The sequence below is a fragment of the Lathamus discolor genome, chromosome 4 (assembly GCF_037157495.1).
Source record: "Lathamus discolor isolate bLatDis1 chromosome 4, bLatDis1.hap1, whole genome shotgun sequence".
Taxonomy (NCBI): domain Eukaryota; kingdom Metazoa; phylum Chordata; class Aves; order Psittaciformes; family Psittacidae; genus Lathamus; species Lathamus discolor.
The window spans coordinates 108,283,880-108,309,062 of NC_088887.1; the positions used below are offsets into that span (position 1 = coordinate 108,283,880).

Genomic DNA, 25,183 nt, shown 5'->3' on the forward strand with positions numbered 1-25,183 from the left:
GTAAGAGTTGCTATTCCCTTTTCTCATCTCAATTTTTTTTTTATTTTTATTTTTATTTTTTGCAGTACTTTGGAGTTAGGCTTAGTGCATTGGGGACACACTGCAAAACAGCAAGAGGAGCACAACAAATTGCTGGAAAGGATTTTTTAAGAAGCGAGTAGGTGGGAAAAGCATTGTGGGGACCTCCTTCTCCAGTATGTGGTCTCAGTGGAAGAACAGGGCATCTTCCCAGTGGGAAAACTGCAGGAAATCTTCAATTGGGCAACTTAAGAGAAGGTTTCCACCGGTTTCCTCCATATGTCCCCGGCTGATGTACATAAGCAACTTTTTCCCAAGTCATCCATCCACCAAAGTCATTCACCATCCACTGAAAAGCTCTTGCAGCAAAAAGCTTTGAACTATTAGAAATAAACTCAGGGTTCTCCAAGGTTTTCCACCGAGAAAGCATCTATGGGACAAGCTCTGCAATGGCCAATACATATTTTATCGTGCTTCTAGTCTGCAATGGTATAGTAACAATAAACACCTTCAGATACATTTTACTGGACATTCTAAGAATTTTTTCCTTTTTGTCAAGAATGTCTTTACTGTCCTCTGAAGAACAACAAGCACTCAAGTACTCAGAAAATGAACAACTCTAAGAAAGCAGCTACAAACAGACACTAAAAATAGTTTTCTTCCGTGTCTTAGACCTAGGAATTGAAAAAAGAGGCAGACAGGCAAATCATTGGAGTTAGGAACACCCGAAAAAAAGCATACATATGAAACTGTACAGTTTCATACACTGTACAGCACAGTCCTCCTGCTAGATATGGACCCTAATAAAGCTGGTAGGCAAAAGGTATAAAAATATTTAATTTTATTTTTTTCTAATTTACCTCTGACATAGAACATTTTCTGGCATTTTATTTCAAACCTATCAGTCTGAATCATATCAGATTTCTGTAACCGCTCCCCCCCCAAAAAAAACCCAACAAATGGGGGATCTAGCAATTCTATTTTATGTCGCCTAAAAATATCTCACTGTGTTTAGTTTTACACTTAATTTCATTTATGCAATTGTAAGACTGTATACAAAGCTACATGATTACCGCTGGGGATTGTAATCAGACTAACTTCTACTAGGAGATTTTGCTCTTGCTAAGACTATTTAGACTTTTTCATTGAATCCCATTCTTCCTTAACACATTCTTTCTAAATACCTACTCTTTACTTTCTATTTAGATAATCTGAATAGTAGTGTTATAGGATATATTATATAACTCAGACAAACTGTGTATATTTGGATCTCTTGATAAATCATTTGGAATCAGTCCCTCCCAAGTCCTAGTAAACTTTCAAATATAAAGCTTAAATTAACTTAATTATAAGTTTTCCTTTCCAGACTACCTTTGAAGTTTCTGATCAAAACCAAGCAAACACCAGGAAAAAAAAGTAAGAATTAAATGCCTCCAACTCACTGGCCCAAACTACCAAAGCTTGAGTAAGTTATTTCTAGCTGTATCAGATCTTCTTTGCTATGGTTGGATGGACAAATATTAGTGGTCCTCTGTAAGGTGGAATGGCTTGCTTTAAAGCTATAAAAATGGTGGATGCAACATAAAGATGTCCCCTGCCCAAAGAATTTACAGTCTCCAGTCTTTTCAAATATGGCTTCTAAATCCTTGCCAGGAATTCTGTAGATATAATCCACAACGACTACAACTTTATGTATGTGCTTTTTACGTTCACATAATATTTGAGGTAGTTAACTGCCTGGCAGGTGCAAATAAATATTTAAGTTTGTAAACCAGGCGGAACTTCAAACAGATGTGCACTCATAATTAACCACATTCCCAAACTGGAGGATATGATTTAGACGATGGATTCAAACCCTTTGATATCTTGGTCTTTATAATTTAGCAGTCCAGCAAATATACAAAAAATTGACTGTTTATCTTTTATCAGTACATGTGCAAAACTGATGTGCACCAGTTTTCTTAGTGCTCTGTTTATGAAGCTGTCAAGTTATATGGCTGATGAGATCTGAATAGTTCCCAACTCCCCTCACCACTTCTATCCTCCCACTCATATTTTTAAAAGACGGCTTGTCTCCTGTGGCAGTTCACCTCAGGACTGCAGAGAAGAGAAATGAAACTTGTAACCTTAATTAGAGAGATTTAAAAACCCCATTTTTTATTTTCATGCCAGGAAAAAAGAGAAAGAAAAAAAGTGAATATATACTATATTTATTACTTCTATTGTGAAGTATTCTGTGAAGAACACTTAGCCTACTCTGGCCTTTCCACTTCCCCTTTGCAATGCTACCATCAATGGTACCAGCTAACACCAGTGCAATATCTCTCTCAAATGATAAAACAGTACAAGCCATGAAAACCCCAATGCTTATTTAGAAAACTGCATTAAAACTAATTAAAAACTTCCTCAGAATTTAAATACACTTCTATTTTCTTTACATTTATACTGCTTTCACTATCACAGTATTGTGATATCTCATTATCTTTAACACATGTATTCCCAGAACAGCCCTTTTCAGAAGTGGGCTTCACTAAGGCATCAAGTGAGGTGATTGGTCAAGGCCAGCTAGAATGTGGAGTGGAGTGACCTAGTTAACTAAACTCATAATGTAGTTTCAAGCTAAAAATACTAGAAGCATACAATAATACAGACGCCTCTTGAAGTACTACCTGAAGTAGTAGTGTACTTGAAGTACACTGCCAAGTGTTAACATTTTCTTTTAGTATACAGTACCCAAAACCTGATTCAGACAGAACAACCAGAAGTTTAGCAGACTACAAAGGGTAATGGAGTTAAGTGGTATGGTTTTTTCCCTAAAAGTTGAATGCAACACAGAAAGTAAATGAACAGTAAATTAGATTTTAAACATTCTTTCAATTAAAATAACCTCAAATTTCATTTAAAAAAATGCTTTCAGGCATCATTAAGATCATAATCTGCAAGTACATTTTAGAATTTGTTTCTAGTTCCACTGATTAACCACAACCTACGTAAGTCCCTAGACAGTACAACACAGAGGAGTTCCATTTAGTCCATGATGATTACAAGAATATTTGGGTATTCTCAACAAAGTCTTCCAGCTATTAAGACACTTATAACTCATGTCAGGTCATATAACAGGTTGCAGCACTGCACTGGTGCTGGGAAACAAAGCTTTTAGTAATACCTTTGAGTCTATGGCCATATTAAACAGCACACAGTTTTAACTTCCAAAAGTATCTTAGGGTGTGGACTCATCTAGTAATAATCAGATGTATCTATCAGCAGAACTCTCTGAGCAGGACAGGCTTCAACAGTGTGCTGTAAACATGTCAGATTTAGCTTCTGTGGCTAAGTGCAAAGTTAGTATTAGAAGTTTCATTCTCGGTAAATTTGACAAGCTTACACACAGCTGCTCCAGCTTCCAGGAGACTCACCCAGCAACGCATTAGCCTCTCCTGAACTGAAGGTATGGTAGGTTTCCTCTCAAGCAGCTTTTCTGCTTTGGAAAGTTACAGAGTAACTGCCAAACGTGTTACCAGCTGCTCTCATAGCTTCACTAGGACATGTCAAACATGGCACACCAACTTTGGTGTTCTGTACGGGGACTGTTACATTCAGGAATAGCTTTAAACAGTACCTTCCTGTTTAATTCACCATTCCTTTTCAAAGCCAGCATGCAGGTCTCCATTTCCTTCATCATATACCTAGCGCAAGGATGCAACCAGTAACACATACCCTGCCTTAGCAACCACCAAGCTCCTCTTTCCCAGAGGCTCTCTGTACAGCAGCAGTCTCTTGATGACAGTATTTATCATCTTGTATTTGGTGGCAATGCTTTTTTAAGGCATTTCTCTCCCTCCCTTTCATCTCTGCTTTTTCATTTTCCCCTCATCATACATTTTCCTCAAGTACACTGATAGAATTGATTATGAAGCTGAGCTGAAAGTCTGTCTATAAGATGAAGCCAGGTTAAAAATGACCAGTTCGGTGATCTGTTCCACAGTACAGCCTAAAAACCTACTGTGTCAGCAGGCAGGGCACTGTGGAAAGAACTTACTGGTGCCAAAACTATTATTTCTGTGTTACTGAACTGCAGCTTTAGATGTGGTCTGTTGACAAAACAATCGACAATCGCAGTTAAAGTTCTGAGTTGCAGTGTAAGCTTGATGAGGCTGAGCTTTTTCATATATATATATATAAAGAAAATACATAGAAGCTAAAGACAATTATGGATTTTTTTTTGTTTGTTTGTTTTTTTTTTAAAGCAAGTGTTGTGATTTGTGTGAATTTGAATCATACATAAGGTATGATTTACACAGAAACACATTACTGGTAAGATAAGAAAAAAGGCTCTCAAGCCACACCAATGACTATTCAGGCACTGGTGACTTGTAGTAATTTAAAGAATTGAAGATATTAAACTGTTTAACTTCATGATGTTTTGCTTTCTAATAAATGATTCAGAAATGAAATAATGCTGAGCCACATGAAGCAAACACTTCCTTCTGAAATGACACAATTTCTCACCATAGGGAAAGCACTGCTTTTAAAAACAAAACACCAAAAAAATAAGCCAACCCCCAAACAAAACCCTCATGCACTCAAAATCAAACTATTTCAGTGGTGCCACTGCTTCGTAAACATTGCCAAGGACACATGTTTACATGAAGAAAAGGCTATCGAGTTCACTAAAAACACACAACAAACAAAACAACCCAAATCAAAACAACAACAACAACAAAGAAATAGAAGCAAACATACAGGGGAAGCAGCTTTCACTCCCTTACTCATCAATGCTAAACTGTTGATAGAATAACAAAGCTGGCCCTCATATGATGGCAATATGTTAAGAGTACTTTATAAAAAATATAATCAACAAGTAATTGATGGATTTCAATTTTAAGTACTGCAGCATTGAAAGTGCTGCTGTTACTACAACTGATAGGGAATCAGAAAGGAAAAGTGAGAGGGTTTACTGTTTTTTCTTATTTTAAGGAAAAAACACATTAAAAACCTTCTTGAAAAAGAGAGCCCCACTAAACCGTGACAGCAAAGGCTGAAAGGAAAAGTCTAGATTCGGAACTAACTAGTTACATGAAATAAGGCTGGGTTGTTTGGTTTGGGTTTTTTGGGGTTTGTTTGTTTCTATTTGTTTTTTTTTTTTTTTTTTTGTTTTTTTTTTTTTTGCTTCATGCTATAAAGGGTGTCTGAAGTTGCTTATCTATGCAGACAGCAAGGTCCATCCAATAGACTGAGCACTAATTTGCAACTCAAATGAAATTCTCCTTATGGAATCATAGAATAGCCCAGGTCAGAAGAAACCTTGAAAAGATATCTGGTCCAACCTTTCTTGGGACAGGGAGCTGAGATGAAATGGTCTAGCACCCTGTTCAATTGCATTCTGAAAACGTCCAGTGATGGAGACTGTACTATGCTCCTGGGGAAGTTGTTCCAGGCAATGATTGATTGTTCTCACTGCAAATAATTTCTTTCTCATATAGAGATCAAGTCTCTTTCCTGGTAGAACTCCCACCTATTGCACCTTGTCTTGTTCATGTGGCACCTTGTGAAGACAAAAACTCCATTCTCTTGTTCCACTCCGTGGCCTCCGTCTACTCTTTTTCACCAAAAACTTATAGCATTACCATAGGGAAGTTGATTTCTGTGGTAGTGTCTCATGTATAAATTGAGAAAAAGCAACAGCGTTTCCCTAACTTAGAAAGGTCCTATGAAATGTTCACACAGTACAGCAGCAAAGGTCATATAAAGAACCCAAGTCAATAGCTGTAAAAATAAATATACACACAGACACCCAGTCTGTACAGGTGGTATTTGTTCTGCACATTTATCCATCCTGTTGATGCAAGTCTGTGTTACATCTGAGTGTACCTGGCAGTATGCGAACTGACTGGACTGTCACACAGGACCTGATTTGATTAGGCTTTAACCATGCATTAAGTCACCTGCGCAGCCTGTGTTAAATTCTTAAGTCTGATCTTCAGATGTCACTGTGCCTTCAATTAAGTGTAGGGACAACTAATGACTATTTACTTAACAGGGTTTTATAAATCCACAATAAAAATCCCACTGAAGTTTAAATAAAACCCACAGACACCACAATTAGGTAACAATGTATTAGTTTTGATTTCTGTAATATCACGTGTTCAGTTTAAATAAAGACAAAAGAAAGAAAATACACCCAAAGTTGGTTCTGATCAATTCAGTGGCAAGGTATTTAATGATAGTACACATCCGTACCACAGTATTTATCTTAGTTTTTGTCTTGAGAACTCCAGTTTCCCTTTCATAGTCTTTAGCCTACTAACTTTACTTGGCTTTTGAGAGGAACACTGTTCCTATTTTTCTAAGTCACTAATAACAAGAAAGAAATCTACAGATTTAGATTGTAGCTAAGATGAGGTTGTTTTTCATAAAAAAGAGCGGAGTCCTTGACATTGATCCTCTCAGCTTCAGCTTATTCATCAGTGTAAGTTCTACCTGAACTGAGATTTGAGGGAAGGAAATAGGGATGTATGTTTACATCAGCTGTTCACACAGTCCACTGCTGCATGACTCAATACTTTGCCTTCTGTAGCCAACAATATAGGTTGAGGTTTCGCGTTACCAGCATAAGATAAACCTGTCAGTCAATTGCTTAAAACATGTTGAGGGGGAACCCGAACCAAAAACCCCACTGCTAACATTGTATTTTACTTAGACATACAGTCATAGAATCATAGAATCATAGAATAGTTAGAGTTGGAAAGGACCTCAAGATCATCTTGTTCCAACCTCCCTGCCATGGGCAGGGACACCTCACACTAAACCACCCCACACAAGGCTTCATCCAACCTGGCCTTGAACACTGGAGCATTCACAACTTCCTTGGGCAACCCATTCCAGTGCCTCACCACCCTCACAGTGAAGAACTTCCTCCTTATAACCAATCTAAACTTCCCCTGTTTAAGTTTTAACCCATTACCCCTTGTCCTGTCACTACAGTCCTTGGTGAAGAGTCCCTCCCCAGCATCCCTATAGGCCCCCTTCAGATACTGGAAGGCTGCTATGAGGTCTCCACGCAGCCTTCTCTTCTTCAGGCTGAAAAGCCCCAACGTTCTCAGCCTGTCTTCATACGGGAGGTGCTCCAGTCCCCTGATCATCCTCGTGGCCCTCCTCTGGACTTGTTCCAACAGTTCCATGTCCTTTTTATGTTGAGGACACCAGAACTGCACACAATACTCCAGATGAGGTCTCACAAGAGCAGAGGGTCAGGATCACCTCCTTTGACCTGCTGGTCAAGCTCCTTTTGATGCACCCCAAGATATGGTTGGCTTTCTGGGCTGCAATGCTCCCACATCCAACAATGTATCAAGTTTTATCCATGAGCACTAAATGTTTGATCAGAAAACAGACACGTTGTTATTAAACTGTTACTAAACTACACCATAATTACATCATTGCTTTCTCACATGTAAAAAACCCCAAGCAAACAAAACTCCTCCTGTGCTGCAAATTACTTCAAGTATATCATTAAATCCCTTTTCCCTTTGTGTTCTGACCTTTGACTTCCATACTTTGCTGCTTCAAGCTGTAGTTCAGCAAGATTACTTTCAACTGCATTTTAGTAAGAGCCACAGCATCACATCCTTTGCTATGATTCACAGAAAATTTTATCTATACTTACAAAGGAAATTATGCTTCAACTCACATTCAGGTTTGAGCAAAAACTTTAGTTATTTCAGTTCTAGTGTAGTAGCAAAAAATTGTATTTGAGAGCCTATTTGAGCCACAGAAAAGCAATTGCTTACACATTGATGTGTATTAAACATTCATGTTCTTCAGAAAAACTAGTCCTAAGAATCCAGACCATTAGATTGTAAACAAAAATAGTTAAAGTAAAACCATAACTTGAGTAACGTGCTGCTGCAAACTATAACCTTCTTATTTTAGTTTAACATTTTTTTATTAAATTGAAAGTGTAATTACTGAGGGCATTACTTTTCATGCTCTTGTTTTCTATTTGCCACGTAGGTAAGTATGCTGTATCAATGAGTATAATACTGCTTTAGGACAGCTTATAAAATGCCTTTATAAATTAAAGTCCCTGGGAACTTTCAGTCCACAAATTTAAGGCCAGTCTGGAAAAAAACCCCAAAATTTCCAAACAAAATCACATCCATACCATTAGTAATCTTGAAATCTCTACTTCAGCATTACTGTTTGTACGGCTAAACCTTAACTAATACTGCCCAAGACAGAAAGCAACCCTCACTAAAGCACGAAACTGGATGTTTCAGTTAACACACCAAACACTAGCTACAGGGGGTGGAGAGACAGGGAAAATGTGTCAGTCAATTTCAGTAAATCTCTTCAAACCACACACAAACCACAATACTTAACTTGTGCTTTTTTTCAGAGGTGAATATAGTAAGAAATACAAAGCCACAAACTGAAAGCTTCTTTTCCCCCGTTGTTTAAATACACATACACACCAGACTTAGCAATGTTTCATGTTAAAAATTTTTCAAAAATAACATTTGCAAATCCCCCTTGGATCTAAGCAACATACTTGTCTACAAAAGCAACCCTGAAAATTAAATTTCACGCCTAAATAACACCCTATATTCTACCTTTATCATTCTTTTTATGCTATCAGTAAGAGTATCAAACAGAGTTTGCCATTCTATATGCAAAGGGCAGGGCAGCTACTTGTCTCTTGCTTCATGACCCCATCTATCAGGTATCAATCACACTGAACAGTTATATCTGGGCCATAGTTCTACGCTCTAGCAATGGGCAAGATGTAAGTATTGGAGCTGGACACTGAAGAAAGAGTCTTAAGTTTATGCATGAGACTTCACAAGTCACCTCATCATTCGTATTAACAGCCTTCACTCTTTTTGCCTGATAATTTTCATACCTCTAGCATAACACTCCTGCTCCCCCCAAAAATCCTGTCTCCTCATGATGTGTAACTCATTCTGCCATCTCTCTCACCTCCTCTGATTGCGTTAGCAAATCCCACCACATGCCTCCCTCTCGTTTCAGCACCTGCTCAGACACAGCACTTACTCTCTCTGTGCTGAAAGCAAGGAAGATCCCCCTCATGTCTTTCATTCAGACTTGCACTTTTGCTGGAAATTTTGGCAAGTTAACTTTCTAGTTCTACTGAATCACAGTCGATAACCTCAGTCACCATTCATCTCCATTTATTGATTTCTGCACTCCTAAAAGACTTTGCCAATTACAAAACTTTTAGGGGATTTTCTTTGGAAGAGATGTAGTTGTTCTAAAAGGAAAAAAACCCAACATATTTACATAGGACTCACAATAGCAAATATTCCTTCTCCATGATTCTAACAAAGGCTTCTTATGTGCTTTCCACGTATTTCCGTGTATTTTTCTGGCCTCAACTTTCTCAATTACTTCAAATGGCACAAAGATATGGATTGCATTTATAGCATTTTTAACAACTTGAAAAACAAAGAAATGAGCCTCACTTGAATCTAACTACTGAAAGTGCTCCAGCCACTCAGCTGGTGAAAACAGATGATAATCTATCTCCCAGCCTTTCTAAGGAAGTATCTCAGTTCTCAAGTGAATCCTACTCTGTATTTTTGTGCTTATGACCTTATTTTTCTTATAAACCATTCTGTTAAGACAGATTGCTGTATGGAAAAGTATTTAAAGATTGTCTATAGAAGCAATTAATCTAAAATACAGAACTGATTCTGAAAGTCAGCACCCAACCCTCACCCCCATCTCAGTGGTCTGTACCAGTCACTAGTTTGAAATACATTTTTCGGGCACTCCTCTACATGGTGAGATTATTCAGTCTTAATTCCCTGTAGTTCCTACCCCTCATTTGTAGCACTAACTCACCTTTAAAGAAAATAAAAAAATAACATTTTGATAGCCCATACCCAGATCCTTTAATGGTACAGCCTACTCTTAATGGCATCATCATTTTCTGAAATAAGCTTTTTATATAAAGAGAACTAGAAAACATGGTTCTTGAAAAACTGTAAAATGTTCAAACACCAAAATGCTAAAAAGTATTTCTGTATAAGTGCAGATATTTGTTATTTTAACCACATATGTAAATGCAATAATTATAAGTTTAAGAACACATGATTTGCTTACCTTTGAGAGTTCCATTCCAGGTCCACACTGTTTGCAGAGGATACAGTTTCCAGTGTGGTCCCTAAATTCTTGCTCTCTACAATCTCCAGTCTCACAGATTACTCTACTTAGCTTAAACAAATAAAAGAAAAAAATAGTAAACTCACCAAAACATAACTAATCTCTTATTAACATGTAATTTTTATGAACTCTGTAGCAGAAAAAAAAATCATTTTTCTACTGTAAAAAGAAGACAGTGGCCTGAATTTTAAAGGGTCTCAGTACTCAGTGACTTGTAATGATTTCACAATTTTTAGAAGACCTGATTGATATTTGATACCTGTGGAATGCTAAAACACTGTATTGTTTGAACATGAGTTTAAAATCCTCACCTTAATCAGCATTACGAGCAGTGCACATGACCATTTACTAAAACTATGATTTTCATGACAGTAAGCTACATCACATTACACTGCTGTGTTTCATTAATTTGTGATTTTTAATTTTTTCAATGATGTCATTACAATTGAATAAATTGCTCAAATCTAGCCCTTTAAATGTAAATATTTATAGATTTTAAAAGGTCACTCAAACTTTTTGGAAACTTAAAACAACAACAACAAAAAAAAAAAAACAAAACAAAACAAAAAAAAAACCAAAAACCAAAACCAGAAAAAAAAACAGAAAAACCCTGTATGAATACTATTTATTCTAAATTTCACTATTACTACATATCTGATGGGCTGTTCAAAGACATCTAAGTACATTACCTGACCAAACCAGAAACTGAGGTTATAAGAAATAACATAAGCAATAATATCAGCCATGCAAACTCACATTATAATCACTGGAATCCTGCATTAGCAAACATTAGCAAACCCTGTGAGCTCCCTCAGCAGTATTATAAATTAAATGTCTAATACAGGCTTCCATCACTGAAAGTGCTCTCCACAATTGCTACTAAATTCTTATTCTGTGTATTTTCTGAAAGACCAAAGCCTTTCTGATAGCTATGAAACATTAATTAACCTTAGCTCCAGAGCCTGTATCTGCAAGCCAGAGTTGAAGTATGCTTAGTAGGTAATGCAGTTGTGTGCTATGCTATGTTCTGCTATTCCAACTTTGGAATACTTCAAAGTGCTAAACTACGTGTGTAGCGTACTGTATGGCCACTGAATATTGGCTAGAATTCCTGCCATCTCTCTGAAGTGAAGCAGTATCACCTTCATATTGACCTATATTTTCTGTCCTAGTCCAGTCCTTCTTCCATTAAGAGGCTTACAACATAATTTTTTTTAATTGCATGAGAGGAGCAGCAAGAAATTATATCAATCACTTGAGCAAGCTTGCTTTTAAATAGATAAAATGTGTACATCATCATCTGCATATATCAGTTTAAGAATTCTAGCGTTAGCATTAATGTGTAAAATAAAACACCATTCCTGTGTCCTATATAATTTTTTCAACATTCATCCTAGGGAAAAATAAATATCAATTTTTAACTTACCAAATATGCTAGTAAAATTATGAGCATCTTCAGTTTATCTTCTCCTTGTAATCCTTTAGCATCCATTTCTTACAATTAAACTTTTCTCCCTATAAAAAAAAAAAAACAAAAAAAACAACATATTTCACAATGTTAAAATTGAAAAAGTAGTATGATCCACAGTACTTTATGTCATTCAGCATGTCAAAATACGTAACTGTTAATGTCATTAAAATATTTCAGAACCAAGACATAGCTGATCATGAGAATGTTCCTTCTGTGTTGCAATGTGGAGCAGAATGGGTTTGCCTAGTGGCAAACATAACCTCTTCTACTTCATTCTGGAAGGAACTGGAGGCATACACAGGATCTGTTTCTACCAGTTACCTAAGGGATATTAACTTCTAAAGATGTGTTAATGTGATTGTTTATGATCTGATAGGCAAAGACTATTTTAGAAGACATTTCAAAGAGCTTAACCAAATCACATCCTACCTCAGACTATTTTTAATCACAATCTCAGAAGAAGACAACAGAACAGTCCATAAAGACTTGTTTAATTTATTTATTTTTAAAGAAGTGGGGAAAAAAAAAAAGATTTTTTTTTTATTTTTTTTTTTTTTTTTAAGAAGGAAATACTTGAAACTGGTATGGAAAGGAAGTTCTATTTTGGAATTACATTTCTTGGATTATTAAATCAATGAACTACAATCCCACAATCATTAAAAATACTGTCTTCGGCCAACAAAACATTTTTTCTCTGATTTCCTTTTGTTTATTTATTTGAGTCTTTGTATTAATTTCCAGTTTCTTACTTTTTGGTTTTGTCAGTTACCTAGAAATGCCAGTGTAACTTCTAGTTCAGAAATCCAAACTATATGAAAACAATAACAAGAATAAATAAATTCATCTTACATGACAGGCTATTTGAATTTGATCCTAATTTGCATACCTTGTGTGGCAGTAATATAATGTCATTGCTTTCAGCTAGATATGAAAAATAATACTTAAAATATTTCTGGCCTACTTCAGAGCTTAAGGATTGCTATTTAAATACAGTTTTAAAAGACAAAATATATAATTGTTATAATTTAAGAGTATCATTTAGATGTTATCATTTAGAGAAGAGACTAACAAGTTCAAGGACAGAAGCCAGAATAGAAATAGAACAGAAAAATATGAAGAACAAACACAAAATGCTTTACAATATGAAATTATAACAAGCATAATATATTTCAAAATGTATACAACCAGAATGAGCATGAATTATAATTAACACACAGTTTCACATTTTACTGCATGAACATCCTACTTAACAAATTCCAGTAAGAAGAAAGTATACTTCAGTGGCACTATTGATATTTTAAGGTAAATTTTATTTGGAAGTGTAGAAAGGGCTGCTAGCAAGAACAGAACAGGCAAAGAGGTGTGTCAGGCAGCACTCCACAGGAAAACCAAGATTATATTTTTTATGGTTATTTCTCACTTTGTAATGGTCTATGGGCCAATGACAATTATCAGATTATATGCATGTCAACATGGGTAAAAAAGAAGACATACCATAAAGTAATACAAATACATACAGATAGAGTATTCAACATAGGTTGTTTTTTTCAGTAGGGGGCTAGGGAGGAGGGGGTATGGGAGGAGGGAAAATGGGAAATCTCAGGAAGAATACTGGATGACCCAAATACAATGATGTAAAAAATACTGTAGAACAAATGGGAAAGAAGAGCCAACAGATTAAAAAGTCATTAGGTAGACAAGGTTGGCATGAGAAAATGACAGTGCTAAAGTTGCCAAAAAAGAAATATTTAAGTATATAAGAACAAATATATGTAAGAACTAAACTATTTCTAGTAACAGTAAAGAAAAAAAAAAAGTGGACAGAGACTGTAAAAATGCTGTTAAGAGAACTCAAAAGTCCCAAGAAATGTTTCTCATCAATGTTTGGAAAGAAACAAGATGCATAAAACTGCATACCATATACTATATCTTCTGTCAGAACAGTAATTGAAGATCTGCTAAGTAAAAACAGATTACACATAAGACAAATCAGGAGACTTTGCGCCTCAGTAACCCTGAAAAAAATATCAAGAAAGACTTAAGCTTGCTGCTGTTTAATTTTTATACAGTTTGGAAAGCTAGAGAAATTCAAGAATGGTAATGTTATGAGAAGATTAAAATGGAACTAAGAGTAGTAATACAATAAACAACTCTACACAGTATTACAGAGAAGCAGTCCTGCAAAACAAGCTTGACTCACTTGATTCAGAGAAGACAAGACAATAAAGTTTAAAGTCTAAAAGCTAAATTTATATAGAATTATTAAATATCAATTCAAATGAAATGAAAGGGAGCTGAGAGAAAACCACTCACTGACTTCTTGATTTCATATAATGGTATTCAGTGTAAAAATTTAAATACTTATATACTTTCTTAATAGCTACAGGAAGCAAAGCTTTACATAACTGTGCCAGTGAAATAAAGCTGCAAATATAACTGAGTTGCTTAGAACTGCATCTCAAGTGATTATTCCAAGTCATCTGAATTTAGTCATCATATTCCTTAATAATATTATTGTTAAAGAAATAAAACATAGCACATTTCTAATGTAATTATGACCATCTATATAGTACTACCAAAATTTTAGAAATAGGATTATTTATAAGGTTAAAAATATGGCTTATTTTAAAATTTAAGATTTAATTTTGCTTCCAGAAACAGATGTGACAGATATCAAAAAAGTAATGCAATATTGTAATAATAATATATTTTTATGCCATGTTCCATGTAGAATTATCAATGCAAACAATATTGGCAAGCTGTATTAAGCCTAATGATCTAAAACATGGAGCTGTGGTATAATCTAAACAGTCTGTACTTTACAGAGCAGATCACCTGAAGTACTAGGAAAAATAAAGAAAATTAAGAACAGCCTGAATAACTGCCCAGCAGATTCAGTACTTTTTATTAAAAATCAATATTGAAACAAAGCTAATGATGTTTTTTTTGTGTTTGTAATATTCTGGAGTTACAGTTGAGTTGAATAAATAAATAAATAAATAAATAAAGCCAGATCTTAATAAGAAGGTAGTACGAAATAACAAGCATGTTCCTGGCCATGCTGACAGCTCATATTTCAGTTTTGGAGTGGCCATATCCGTTATACAATGATCTTCTTATAGCACGTACCTCAAAGACTCTTAGAAACATAGAAAGCATATGGAGACGCAGGCTGTGCTGAAAACACATTTTGTTGACTTAGGTGTGCAAATTTTATTGCACCTGTGAAATATTTTCGATTTAAAGGAAAATCTACAGTCCTTATGAAACTCTTGCCAAATTCAACACCTTCAAACATCAGGAGTTCCAAAACCCAGAGTAAATTTCCAAAATCAAGTCTTTTAGAACTGGTGTTAAACAATCATAGACTTTTCCAACTCATCTACACATTCTGCTGAGCTTCAAATTTGTTGATTGATCATTACGTATACGATGTAATCTCATAGCTTTAGGTCTATAATATGAGGTATCTTCTAGATAATTTGTCTTTTATAATCAACAGATCTTCCAAAATATGCTTGCATGTCTACCGGCCTTAAACTTCATTGCACTTCAGTAGGTTTAGTAGCACCAAAACATGTGCAAATCATTTCAGTAGATGTGTATGAATGCTTGTGGTATCGGACCATGCAATCATTGTGTGTCCCTGTTCCTACCAAAAAGAAAACCCAAAGAATATAAAATGGCTATAACATGTAAGGAAGAAATTAAGTGGTGTACAATAAAAAAATACCGTTAAAAGCACAAAAAATTAAAATGTTTATTTTCATGACAACATTTATATATAGTAATGCAAATGGTTGAGGCACATTCAGCATTCAGAACTCAATTGTATTGAAAGCAAGTCCCGAAGAAGACATAACCATACCAGCTGCTTGTTTTCTGTTTCTATCTCCACTTTGGTTAAAAGCCCTGCTTAAAAAGCAGACACTGCAGTACTCAATATTAGGTTGCAACTGGGCAAATTTGTTCTCTCTTGATATCAAGTGGCATTACATTGATGTTTGTTGGGCATGAGCCATTCACCTCATATGCATTTAAGTAGTAACTAGAAGAGGGTTTTGCCTCTAAAATACACGTAACCAAATAGAAATTCTATGCATTTGAAGATTATTTCTTCTTGTCCAGCTACTGATATTTACAACACTGAGTTTGGTTATCCTCAATTATATTAAAGGAAAGAAAAGTTTGGACATGGTTTTTTGAGGTCAGTAAATCATTCCAAATGCATCTTTTTTTGAGGTTAACAGTGATATGCTTGCCTGAAATACTCAAGCACAAGCAATCATCACTGGCAATATGCTGAGCTCCAGATACAGAACTTCCATTAGGATATGTGGCTGCATACTTTTAAGGTTGTGTGGGACCTACTATGCATATGTATATAGAGGGCAATATCAAACAGTAAATTACAAAGGCATAGTAAATATATTGTGGAAGTAAGAATTTCCTATCTTCCGGAGTCCTAGAATCCACTGTCCTCCAAAATTCACTTCTACATTTACTTGTCACCTGAGCAATAGTCACCGTTCTATTTCAAAGTCAATCTGTCAGAAAAATATTTCTTCCTTTTCTCCAAAGAAACCAAAGTTTCACCATGAAAAATATATCACCTCAAGACTGAAAGTGACATGATCAAATTATGGCCTATCAGCAGGCTCCTCATACATATCAGCATCAAAACTTTGAAGTCAACATCATTCACCTTCTGAGGGAAACTTCAGAAGGGCTGAAAGGTCCCAACTTCAAATTCACCTAACTTTCCTAGACCTTACAAGTTTCCCGTATTTGATTTGACATGCATACTTGATGACCACTTTTCATGCTCTCTGTAACTGTCAAGCAGTACTCTGAGAAGTTCTGCATGAGGCAAAAACTATATGAAAACATAATCACCATATCTTGCCAACAGAGGTCTCTGGTATCCAATGAATGGGATCTCCGCTCCCTTCTAACCACCCTGTTTCCCACCTGCAGCTGTCAACTGCATGCAATAAAATGACAAGGAGTGGCAGATGGCTTTAGAAGAGACAGTGCCCCACAGGCAAAAAACAAGAGAAAGGAAAGTACTTATGCTGCTGCAATGATAAAGACAAAGGGAACAAGTTATGGACAAGAACTTCCACTGTAGAGCTACACATTGTTATTCTGTTTCATGCTTCTATAACATCTTCCCTTTACACACTGACCACAACCCTTGCAGTCTTCCCCTTTGTGAAATAAATGAGGCCTTGTCTGACCACATTTGTTCCAAATGCTCTGAGAAGGCCCATGCAGGAAAAGAAAAAGAAATTACAGACAGCTAGATAGCATTCATCACACTTAATACTGTGTATTTTTCAGAGGCTGCCATACATGAAGTTGTACAAAATTAGGCAGCTATGAAGTTCTTTCTAATTTTGTAAAGACAGTGAGAGCAGATGCAAGCTGGAACATCAGTGGTGATGGAAAACATGCATATCTGTTTTAGGGGCTGAAGGAGGAGAGAAAGGGGATTTACACATAGAGCACAAATATTTCCTGGCTTTCTGAGCACCATATGCTTTGAGTTATGTTAGCTGAAATACCTGACTTTACAGGAATAACGGTGATAATAATTTAGTGCCCCAAAGAAGCATCTCTACAATGTCTTCACTCTCATATGCAGTATTTATATCACAGCATCTCAAAAAGGGAATAATCAGCAAAACCTGAGAATGAACAAGCATAATTCACCCCTGGTTTTGCTACTTTCAAACAGCGTTCCAAATCCGTGCTGGTAAAATTGTGTGAAACAGTTTATCATTCATGTTCTTGAATGCATCCAGACTACCATTAATTAGAAAATAGTAAAATATATTGTTAACAAAGGTGCACCTAAACTTTAACAAAGCTTTTCAGAGGATCAGAACCTGTGATTCACAATGGGACTCTTAATCCCATTGAAGTTGAAGAGACTACTCATACAAATAATGCACAATTCCATGCTTCAACAACAAAACTGTGGTAAAAAACATTGCTCCTTCTGTTTAATCTCACTCATCTCGAGTTCTAGGAGACACTAGTTTGCTAGATGAAACCTCAGCATAAAGGTGCATTTGTAAGTATTTGTACTTAGGTGTGTGAATAAGTAATGCAACTAAATGAGAATGCAAATATTATATTCATATTTCATTCAAGTAAAGTACACTAATAGCTCTTTTTCAAAGTATTTTTTAAGAATCAGAAATCCTACAGCATTGGGCTGGTTAATACAGTAACTATTGCAATGCTACAATGCCAATGGGTTACATTTACCCAGCCACCCTTTAGCGGTTTTGAGTAGCATGCAATGTCTTCAAAAGCACAGACATGGGTAACTTTGGTTCTTAGCATCCCTTTTTATTATAATTGCAACTGCAAGCTGTGGAAACCAAGAAACAATTTAAGCATCTTACTTCTAAACTAATACATAAATTTACTTCTAAAAAACCCAACCACCAAAACACCAGCAACAAAAAACAAACAAACAAACAAGCACAAAACAAAACCAAAACCAAAAACAAACAACAACAACAACAACAAAAAAAAAACCCAAACCAAAAACCCCACCCAATAAATCCTTTTGCTTGTACAGTAAAAGGCTTCCAGGTAACATACCTAACTTGTCTTACATGTGATGCTGAAGATGTGCTTGAATGGGATTATGCAGCAGTTAAGAACCTACATACACATTGAATCAACTTGCCACTTGCTTGTTTTAAATGCTACTATACCACTTTGTTAATTTGATAAAAAGCATTAGTTTAAAGTACTTGTAAGTATAAAGGTGGTAAATAGGTTTTGGTATCAAGATTTTTCATGACTATCAGGTAAAGCTTTCAGTCCAAGGTCAGATTAATGCAGACACACACGAGCAAAGGATGTAAAACAATCAGACTTTCCAACAGAACTATAATTGGGGCGCTCCAAACTCTTACCAGCCAAGAGAAAAAGTTACTATCTCCTGTTCCTTCAACTCCACCTTCAAAACCCTTTGAAGCAAACCGCAACTTAATTTATGCAGCAGACACGAGAAAATCTTGTGAACAAGAAAGCTTTCAAGAGCTTTTTGTTCGCCGCACTCCGGAGCGTGGAGGAGTTACTCTAGGGCTGTCGAGATCTGCAAACCCCAACATCACCAGCTGCCGTCCTTTCCCTGAGCTGTGCCCTTCAATGTCCACTCTGGGGTGCCTCGGGGCGGAGGGGCCGGCTACAGAGCGGCAGAGCTGGACCCAGCGGAGAGCTCCCGCCGCCTCTCCGCAGCCTGCGCCTTCAGCGGAGAGTGATTCCATCATGCCCCCGCTGCCCCTACGCGCTACGGGGAGGCAGGGGGAACCGGTGCAGGGCGCCCGGCGGAGCTGCGGGCTCCCTGCACTGTCGGGTCAGTGCCGGCACACCGGGGAGCTGCGCGGAGCCCCTAGGAGTGGTAGTGCCGCTTCTTACCGCCCGCTCCGAGGCAGGGGATCGGACCCGCCTGGGCCCCCCAGCACCCTCCTGCCCCACCGCTGGCAGCCCAGGGCCCGCCTCCCTTCTACCCTCCCTCCCTCCCTCCCTCACCTCCGCTCACGCCAACTCACCCTGTCGCCACGGCAACGCCGCGCCTCGCCGCGCCGCTCCCCTCCCTCCGTCGCCGGAGGGGCCGGGCTCAGGTGACCGCAGGCAGCCAATCAGCAGCCCCCGGACGCACATGCCGGGTGGGGAGAAGGCGCGCGCCAGCGGGAGGGTGGGGCTGCGCGGTCGAGGCCGTGAGCCGCCGTTACCCGGCTCAAGGGGCGAGAGGGCTCGTGGTGAGCGCCCGCTCCCCACTGGAGCAGTGCACCTGGGGCTGGGGGGACTGTGCCCCACTGGCCTCCCACTGGTGGTGCCAAGCCAGAGTGAACCCCACCTGAGGTGCTCAGGTCCCTTTTATCCTTCCAGGAGAAGAGACGAGACTCGCTGTGTGCGGCCAGGTGGTCCCTTGCAGGCTGTCCTGTCCGCAGAGACAGCCTGGACTTTGGGGGTTGCAGCCTTGGTGTTGCTGGTCTCTCTGTCAGCAGGAGCCCTGGCTTAGGGCGGCGCAGCCCTGGACTGCTGGGATGTTGTTATACAGACTGGGCAAGATCCTTTGCTGCCATTGAGCGGAGAGAGGGAGGTCTTGTGACTTGGAAAGGTCCTTTCTGCCTGTCCCACCTAAAAATCACGATGGAGGCTCTGGCAATGCGCTGCAAAATCCTCTCCTTTTCAAAGTACTTGAGTATCTTTTTTTCCTGCTAGCTCAAAATCTGAAATATTTTTCTATTCTGCAGGAAACAAGTCACCTAGCTGTAAGCACAGTGTCAGTACCAAATGGGAGTTCAGAAATCCAGCCCTTCACAGAGAATAAACTGTTCACAGTCAGTAAAAAGGCATACTTTGCTGCTACTTACTGTGATGTAAACTGTGAGCTTTCCTGAAGTTAGTGATGCTCCAACACTGGTGATACCAACCTCAGAGATCTTGGTGAAAGAGCTGCTACTGCAGGGATTAGTTTTATTTCTAATGAAAAGGCTAATCATACCAGTACAGTCTAGACAGTTGTATGGATACACCAGAAACCGGGTTAGGTTCTGAAAAGAATGAGCCAATTGGCAGTAAAGCTTTTTCATATAAACAGAATTTTGGGGAACTTCTCACAACGATAAAACTTTAGAGTTTGCCAACCACATCGACTTTTATAAAAAAAGTAGTTCTTATTGAAATACAGCGAGATGTTTGTGAAGAGATAAATGGCTGCTGCAAAATTAGTTGTTTTCAATAATAATAATAAAAAAACCCAGCTAAACAGCCAAGCCTAACTCAGGATTTACAGTGGTTTCTATGTAATTATCTTATAAAAGGCCTTCAAAGAAGAGTTTTGCTTCAGGACCCTTGCCAGAAGGAGCTCTGCAAAAGGCTGGAATTTCAGTGAGGAATGGCATGCTGCAGCACAACGGTGGCGCATCTGTTGTGAATGGCAGCTGCTGCACAGCACTGAGCATGCTACATCCTTTCACTATTTACAGACAATTGCTTTGCATATTATCTGTTTTCTGTAGACATGAGTGAAACGTGTTGTGAGTTTTTCTTAATAAAGTCCTGTGTGTTTCAGATACTAATTTTAAAGTACTGTTGTTACACAAGTGTATTAGAACATCCCAGAGTTCTTAAAGTGTTGACTAAACACTGATGATTACCATATAAAGAAACATTAAGACTTTCTTAGCGGGCAGAGGGTTTCTATGCTAATGAATTAAGAGCAATGTGTAGTCTGTAGCACTGAAACCAAAACATATAAATCCCTGTTGTAACACGCAGAATATTTCCTCTAAATGTAAAATGGATGAGTGATTTTAATTCATCATTTAACAACATTGAAAAACTGCAGGATTTCTTTTGTTTCAAATCATGATGCTGCTTCTAAGGAAATGGAAGAAATAAACTGTTAGGGCAACTAGCATAGATGCAAATATAGAGATTCTCACTACAATAAAGAAAGCAGAAAATAAGTATTTGGGAAGTAGCTTCAGCTGACCTCTTTGATAAGACTAAGTTGCGTGACATATCTGATGTGGAAGCAGGAATTGTACAGCAATAGGAAGTTGTTATCTCCATATCTCAAATGCTAACACAGTTCCCCCAGTCAACTGAGATAGATCTACTCTTGTTATGACAGCTGTTGGAAACTGATGTCAGTATAACTGTGCAATGTCTTTTGATAGTCTTAACTATTACAAACCTTAAAATATGTTTATGATGTTATCTAAGACACAGTGTTTGGATATGTCTATTTATAATCAGAAATTGCTCAAGCTCTTTTAAAAAATAAATTATATACTTGTGAGTTTCCTAGTCAGATATGCTTGAAAAAGCATCGTGAACTTTTTGTTTCTGAAGACTTAAGCCTGAGGATTAATTAATGTTTATACAACACTTTGTAAAAGCAAAGTCACAAGTGCCAAGAATTGTTACTATTTAATCTTTAAAAGTCAGATCAATGACAGAATAAACTGTCAGAGAACTGCTGTTTAAAACAACAAAAATGCTGAAAATCCTCTCCTCCCCATACTTAAATGTGTCCAACTGTGCTTTCATTTCAGTCTCACTTAAATACAGACAAGTAAAGATATTTTTCAGTTTAAATGGGTTAACACCCATCCGTATTTAAATATGTGGGAAGATTACCTAAAATCCTAGGGACTTTTTACAAACTGAAAAAAAAAATAAAATATCTTTATTTCTGAAATGCATTTCTAGGGCCTAAATATTGCAAGTGCTTATATATGCAAGTCCTACTCATCATTGTAATCCATCTGATTAACCAGTGTTACTTCTGTGCGCTAATTTACCCATTTGTGTGATGGGTCAGATCCTTGTAGTGATAGTTTAGTTGTATTAGGCTCACACAGCTATCTTAAACTTACTAGGAAAAAGAATCCTTGAATTGATTCCTACTTTACAGCAAATAAAGGTATGGACAGAAACAATTTTCCTCAGAAAATTAGAACACTAGCAACAAGCAAGAGAAGATTGGAAAGGTAGAGAAGTATGGAATTAATCATTTTTTTCAGGGTTAAATAAACATGTTTTAATACGTAATTGTCATTTAAGGAAAAATACTAAATTTTGCTTTGGCTATTCCTTAAGCAATATTCTCTCTTGACAGCTATACACACATTATTCATGCAGTGCTAATTACTTTCCTTATAATGTAATTGACTTGTTGAGTCAGAATATGAATTAATTGGTGGTATAGAAAACTAAATGATACCAAGTCAGCCTTAGTTAATCTCTGTGTGGCATATTATCTCTTGATATTCAGTAAATTCAAAATTTATATATACAAATATATTTTTAATTAGAAGAAACAGAGTTTGCAGACTGACTAATGCAAGCTGACTACATTTATCTGGAAGTGTTGATAACTTATGCAGATGCAGGCAGGCTGTTAACATTTGGGTTTGCATGTTACTGTGGTGCATACTGAAATATGAAAGTCTTGAGGGTCCTATGGGCTGATAAACCTCTTCAAGAATAATTTTGAAACAGTGCTTGACAGCTATCAGTTTTGCTGACCTTTAGTTGCAATTTGTTCAGAAACAGATAGACTTAAGATTTAGATACACTTAAATTTAGATTTAAGAATATACAACTGAAGTCAGTATTTTGGAAGAACTCACTATCCACCATCAAGACTAGATTTTCAAAGAGGTCAGTCTCTGCAATGTCGAACTTCTTTGCAAGTCTGTCTCCAGTTACAGGTTCTAAGTTCTTCTGAAAATCTCAATTATATTTAAATACCTACAGAAGAGGCTTGAGATTTATTTTAACAGACTGGCTCCAGCTTCTGGCTCAGAACACTCATGGATTTGGCCAAACTCACCCCAGAATCTGGCCCTTTAAAATTGCAGATGTATAGTGAATAATCTTAAATCCTTTAATGACTGTTCCTTTGTAATGAGATTTTGGAGTAGGTATCTTAAATTTTCTTAAACACAGTACATGCTCATAAATATGAATTTGAGGAACAGAATATAAAGTACTGTGAATGGAAATTGTTTCACTGAGACAGGAAAAAACTTCCATGAAGTTCAGCAAAATTAGGTGTTTGCTGTAGATAAGCTTAAGATTTCTTTAATTTCTTTGTTAAAATGCCTTAAAGGAAACTTCTGTCATCAGGTTAAAAAGTTGTTATCAAGATCTCTTTTCATATGGTATAGTTGAACTATCGTATCTTCAATCTTGAAATAAAATCATTTCCCTTTTTGATATGAGGATGTTGTGTTTATACATTTAGTTCTAATAACTTGTGGAAGAGGAGACTTTTTTCGTCTAAAGTATAACACTGTTAGGATTAAAAGTGTTGCTTGAAAAAGTCACAGTTTCATAAGCACACTGAGAGTAAATGAAGTATACACAGTGTATCGGAAATAGAAAATAAATACTCCCTTAAGACATGTAATACTTGTATTCAAAAGTAACTTTACAAAACTACAGACAGTAGAAACAAGAAGTACACACCAAAATCTTGTAATTCTTACACCTTATAACACACCAAAATATTTTAAAATAGTTGATTTTGATTCAGTTTTCAATCGTCTGTATATCCAGATAGTCTGTTCTCATGTAATCCTGCCTAAGAGTTGCAAATAAAATGCTGCATAAATGATATATAATCTTTCGAACTTTGTACACACAATGATGTGCTCTATTGTTGCTGTGAACTTTACCATTTCTTAAAACCTTGCAACACAAAACTGCAAAAAAAAAAAAAAAAGAATACAAAATCCGGTACCTGTAATGTGATGAAGTTTTCCAGTGCCCGGGCTTTCTGCAGCTGAATTTCACAGTGCCAGAGCTTCTGAGTTAAATGCTTTTACCTCCTTAAAAAAAAAAAAAAAAAAAAAAAAAAAAAAAGTATGTCAGCACAAGCCCAGACGAAACTCCAAATCCGGGAAAATAAAATTAACCATGCAGATCAAAGGCAGACGAGCACTGAGACCAAATGCCTGTAATCTGATCAGTGATCAGTTGCCGTACATCAAAGGCAGAGCTTTGGAGAGGAAAAAGAGTTCCTTTTCCAGCAGGTAGTCGTGCTTCTCAAACTCTGCCTTTCAGTGCTCGCGTTCTTTTGTTAGAAATCGATCACCAGCTCTCCCCCAGTTCCCCTCTTGTGCTGGGAGAATGCACACGGTTCTGAAATGCTCGGAGTTGAGTGGCTGGATCTGTAGCTTTTGAGTTCCCAAGCTGTGTTGTGGATTGTGTGCTGGAAGCTTTCCCCAGTGCCAGCGGGTTCCGCTTTATCCCTTTCATCTCGCTGAGCTGCAGATCCCATGACATCATTCAGTGCTGTGGGACTGGTTGGAGAGCTGTAACACAGCCTGGGGGGGAATGCAGCTACAGAGCAACAGGAGTTGGCACGATTTCTAATCAGGTTAGGCCATTGTAACAAACCCGAGGCGCACTTCAAAGTTTTCATTACATTAAAGTTTCCTCCTGAGGAGGGAGAATAGTGTAACTATAAGGTTTTCTTAAAAAGATGCTTTAGAATTTTGTCTGCATTGGGAAGTTACAATTTTCCATAAAGTTCTGGAAGTCAGACATGCAGGTCTACAGGTTTGCTAGGCAGCTGTGATATATGACACAAAACTACTTTTGCTTGTCCCTTTGTTGAGGTTTGGAGAGGGGGAAATGCTATATTTTGTGCACTGGAATTGTTTTTTTTTTTGTGCTGGTGAAAACAAGCACAATAGAGCTTTCTCTTAGACCCTGCTGCTTACTGTGTGGCCTTTTGTAAATCATTTTATTTGAGCCTGATTCATCTGTGGCTCATGATTCCTTTACGTAAATGAGCTGTAAAGCTGCCATAAGTAACTCACAGAAGATTTTTAGTGTATTGGCATTTTTCAGCTGGGGCAGATTCGAAGCAGTCAACAGCGCACTGTAGGAAGAGGCTTTGGAGGGAATAAAAGCAGATTGCCAGATATTCCCTATGCTGCTGCAGTTCACATACCC

General features: G+C 37.3%; 1 protein-coding gene across 4 annotated transcripts in view; it reads right to left on the bottom strand.

Annotated features, from left to right (window-relative positions):
• TNFRSF19 (TNF receptor superfamily member 19) overlaps nt 1–24,439 on the bottom strand; it is a 63,889-nt gene extending 39,450 nt beyond the window's left edge. The window contains exons 1-4 of one of the 4 annotated variants that reach the window (XM_065675866.1): nt 24,209–24,439; nt 23,964–24,051; nt 11,630–11,718; nt 10,144–10,254 (exon numbers count right to left, since the gene is read on the bottom strand). In XM_065675866.1, coding sequence (XP_065531938.1) covers nt 10,144–10,254; nt 11,630–11,695 — 177 coding nt within the window. In that variant the 5' untranslated portion in view covers nt 11,696–11,718; nt 23,964–24,051; nt 24,209–24,439. Of the gene's footprint in view, nt 1–10,143; nt 10,255–11,629; nt 11,719–13,591; nt 13,631–18,612; nt 19,112–19,251; nt 19,287–23,963; nt 24,052–24,208 lie in introns of those variants that run through there. The other 3 variants (XM_065675868.1, XM_065675869.1, XM_065675870.1) reach the window with 3 other exon arrangements.
• Between the last annotated feature and the right edge of the window lie 744 nt (nt 24,440–25,183).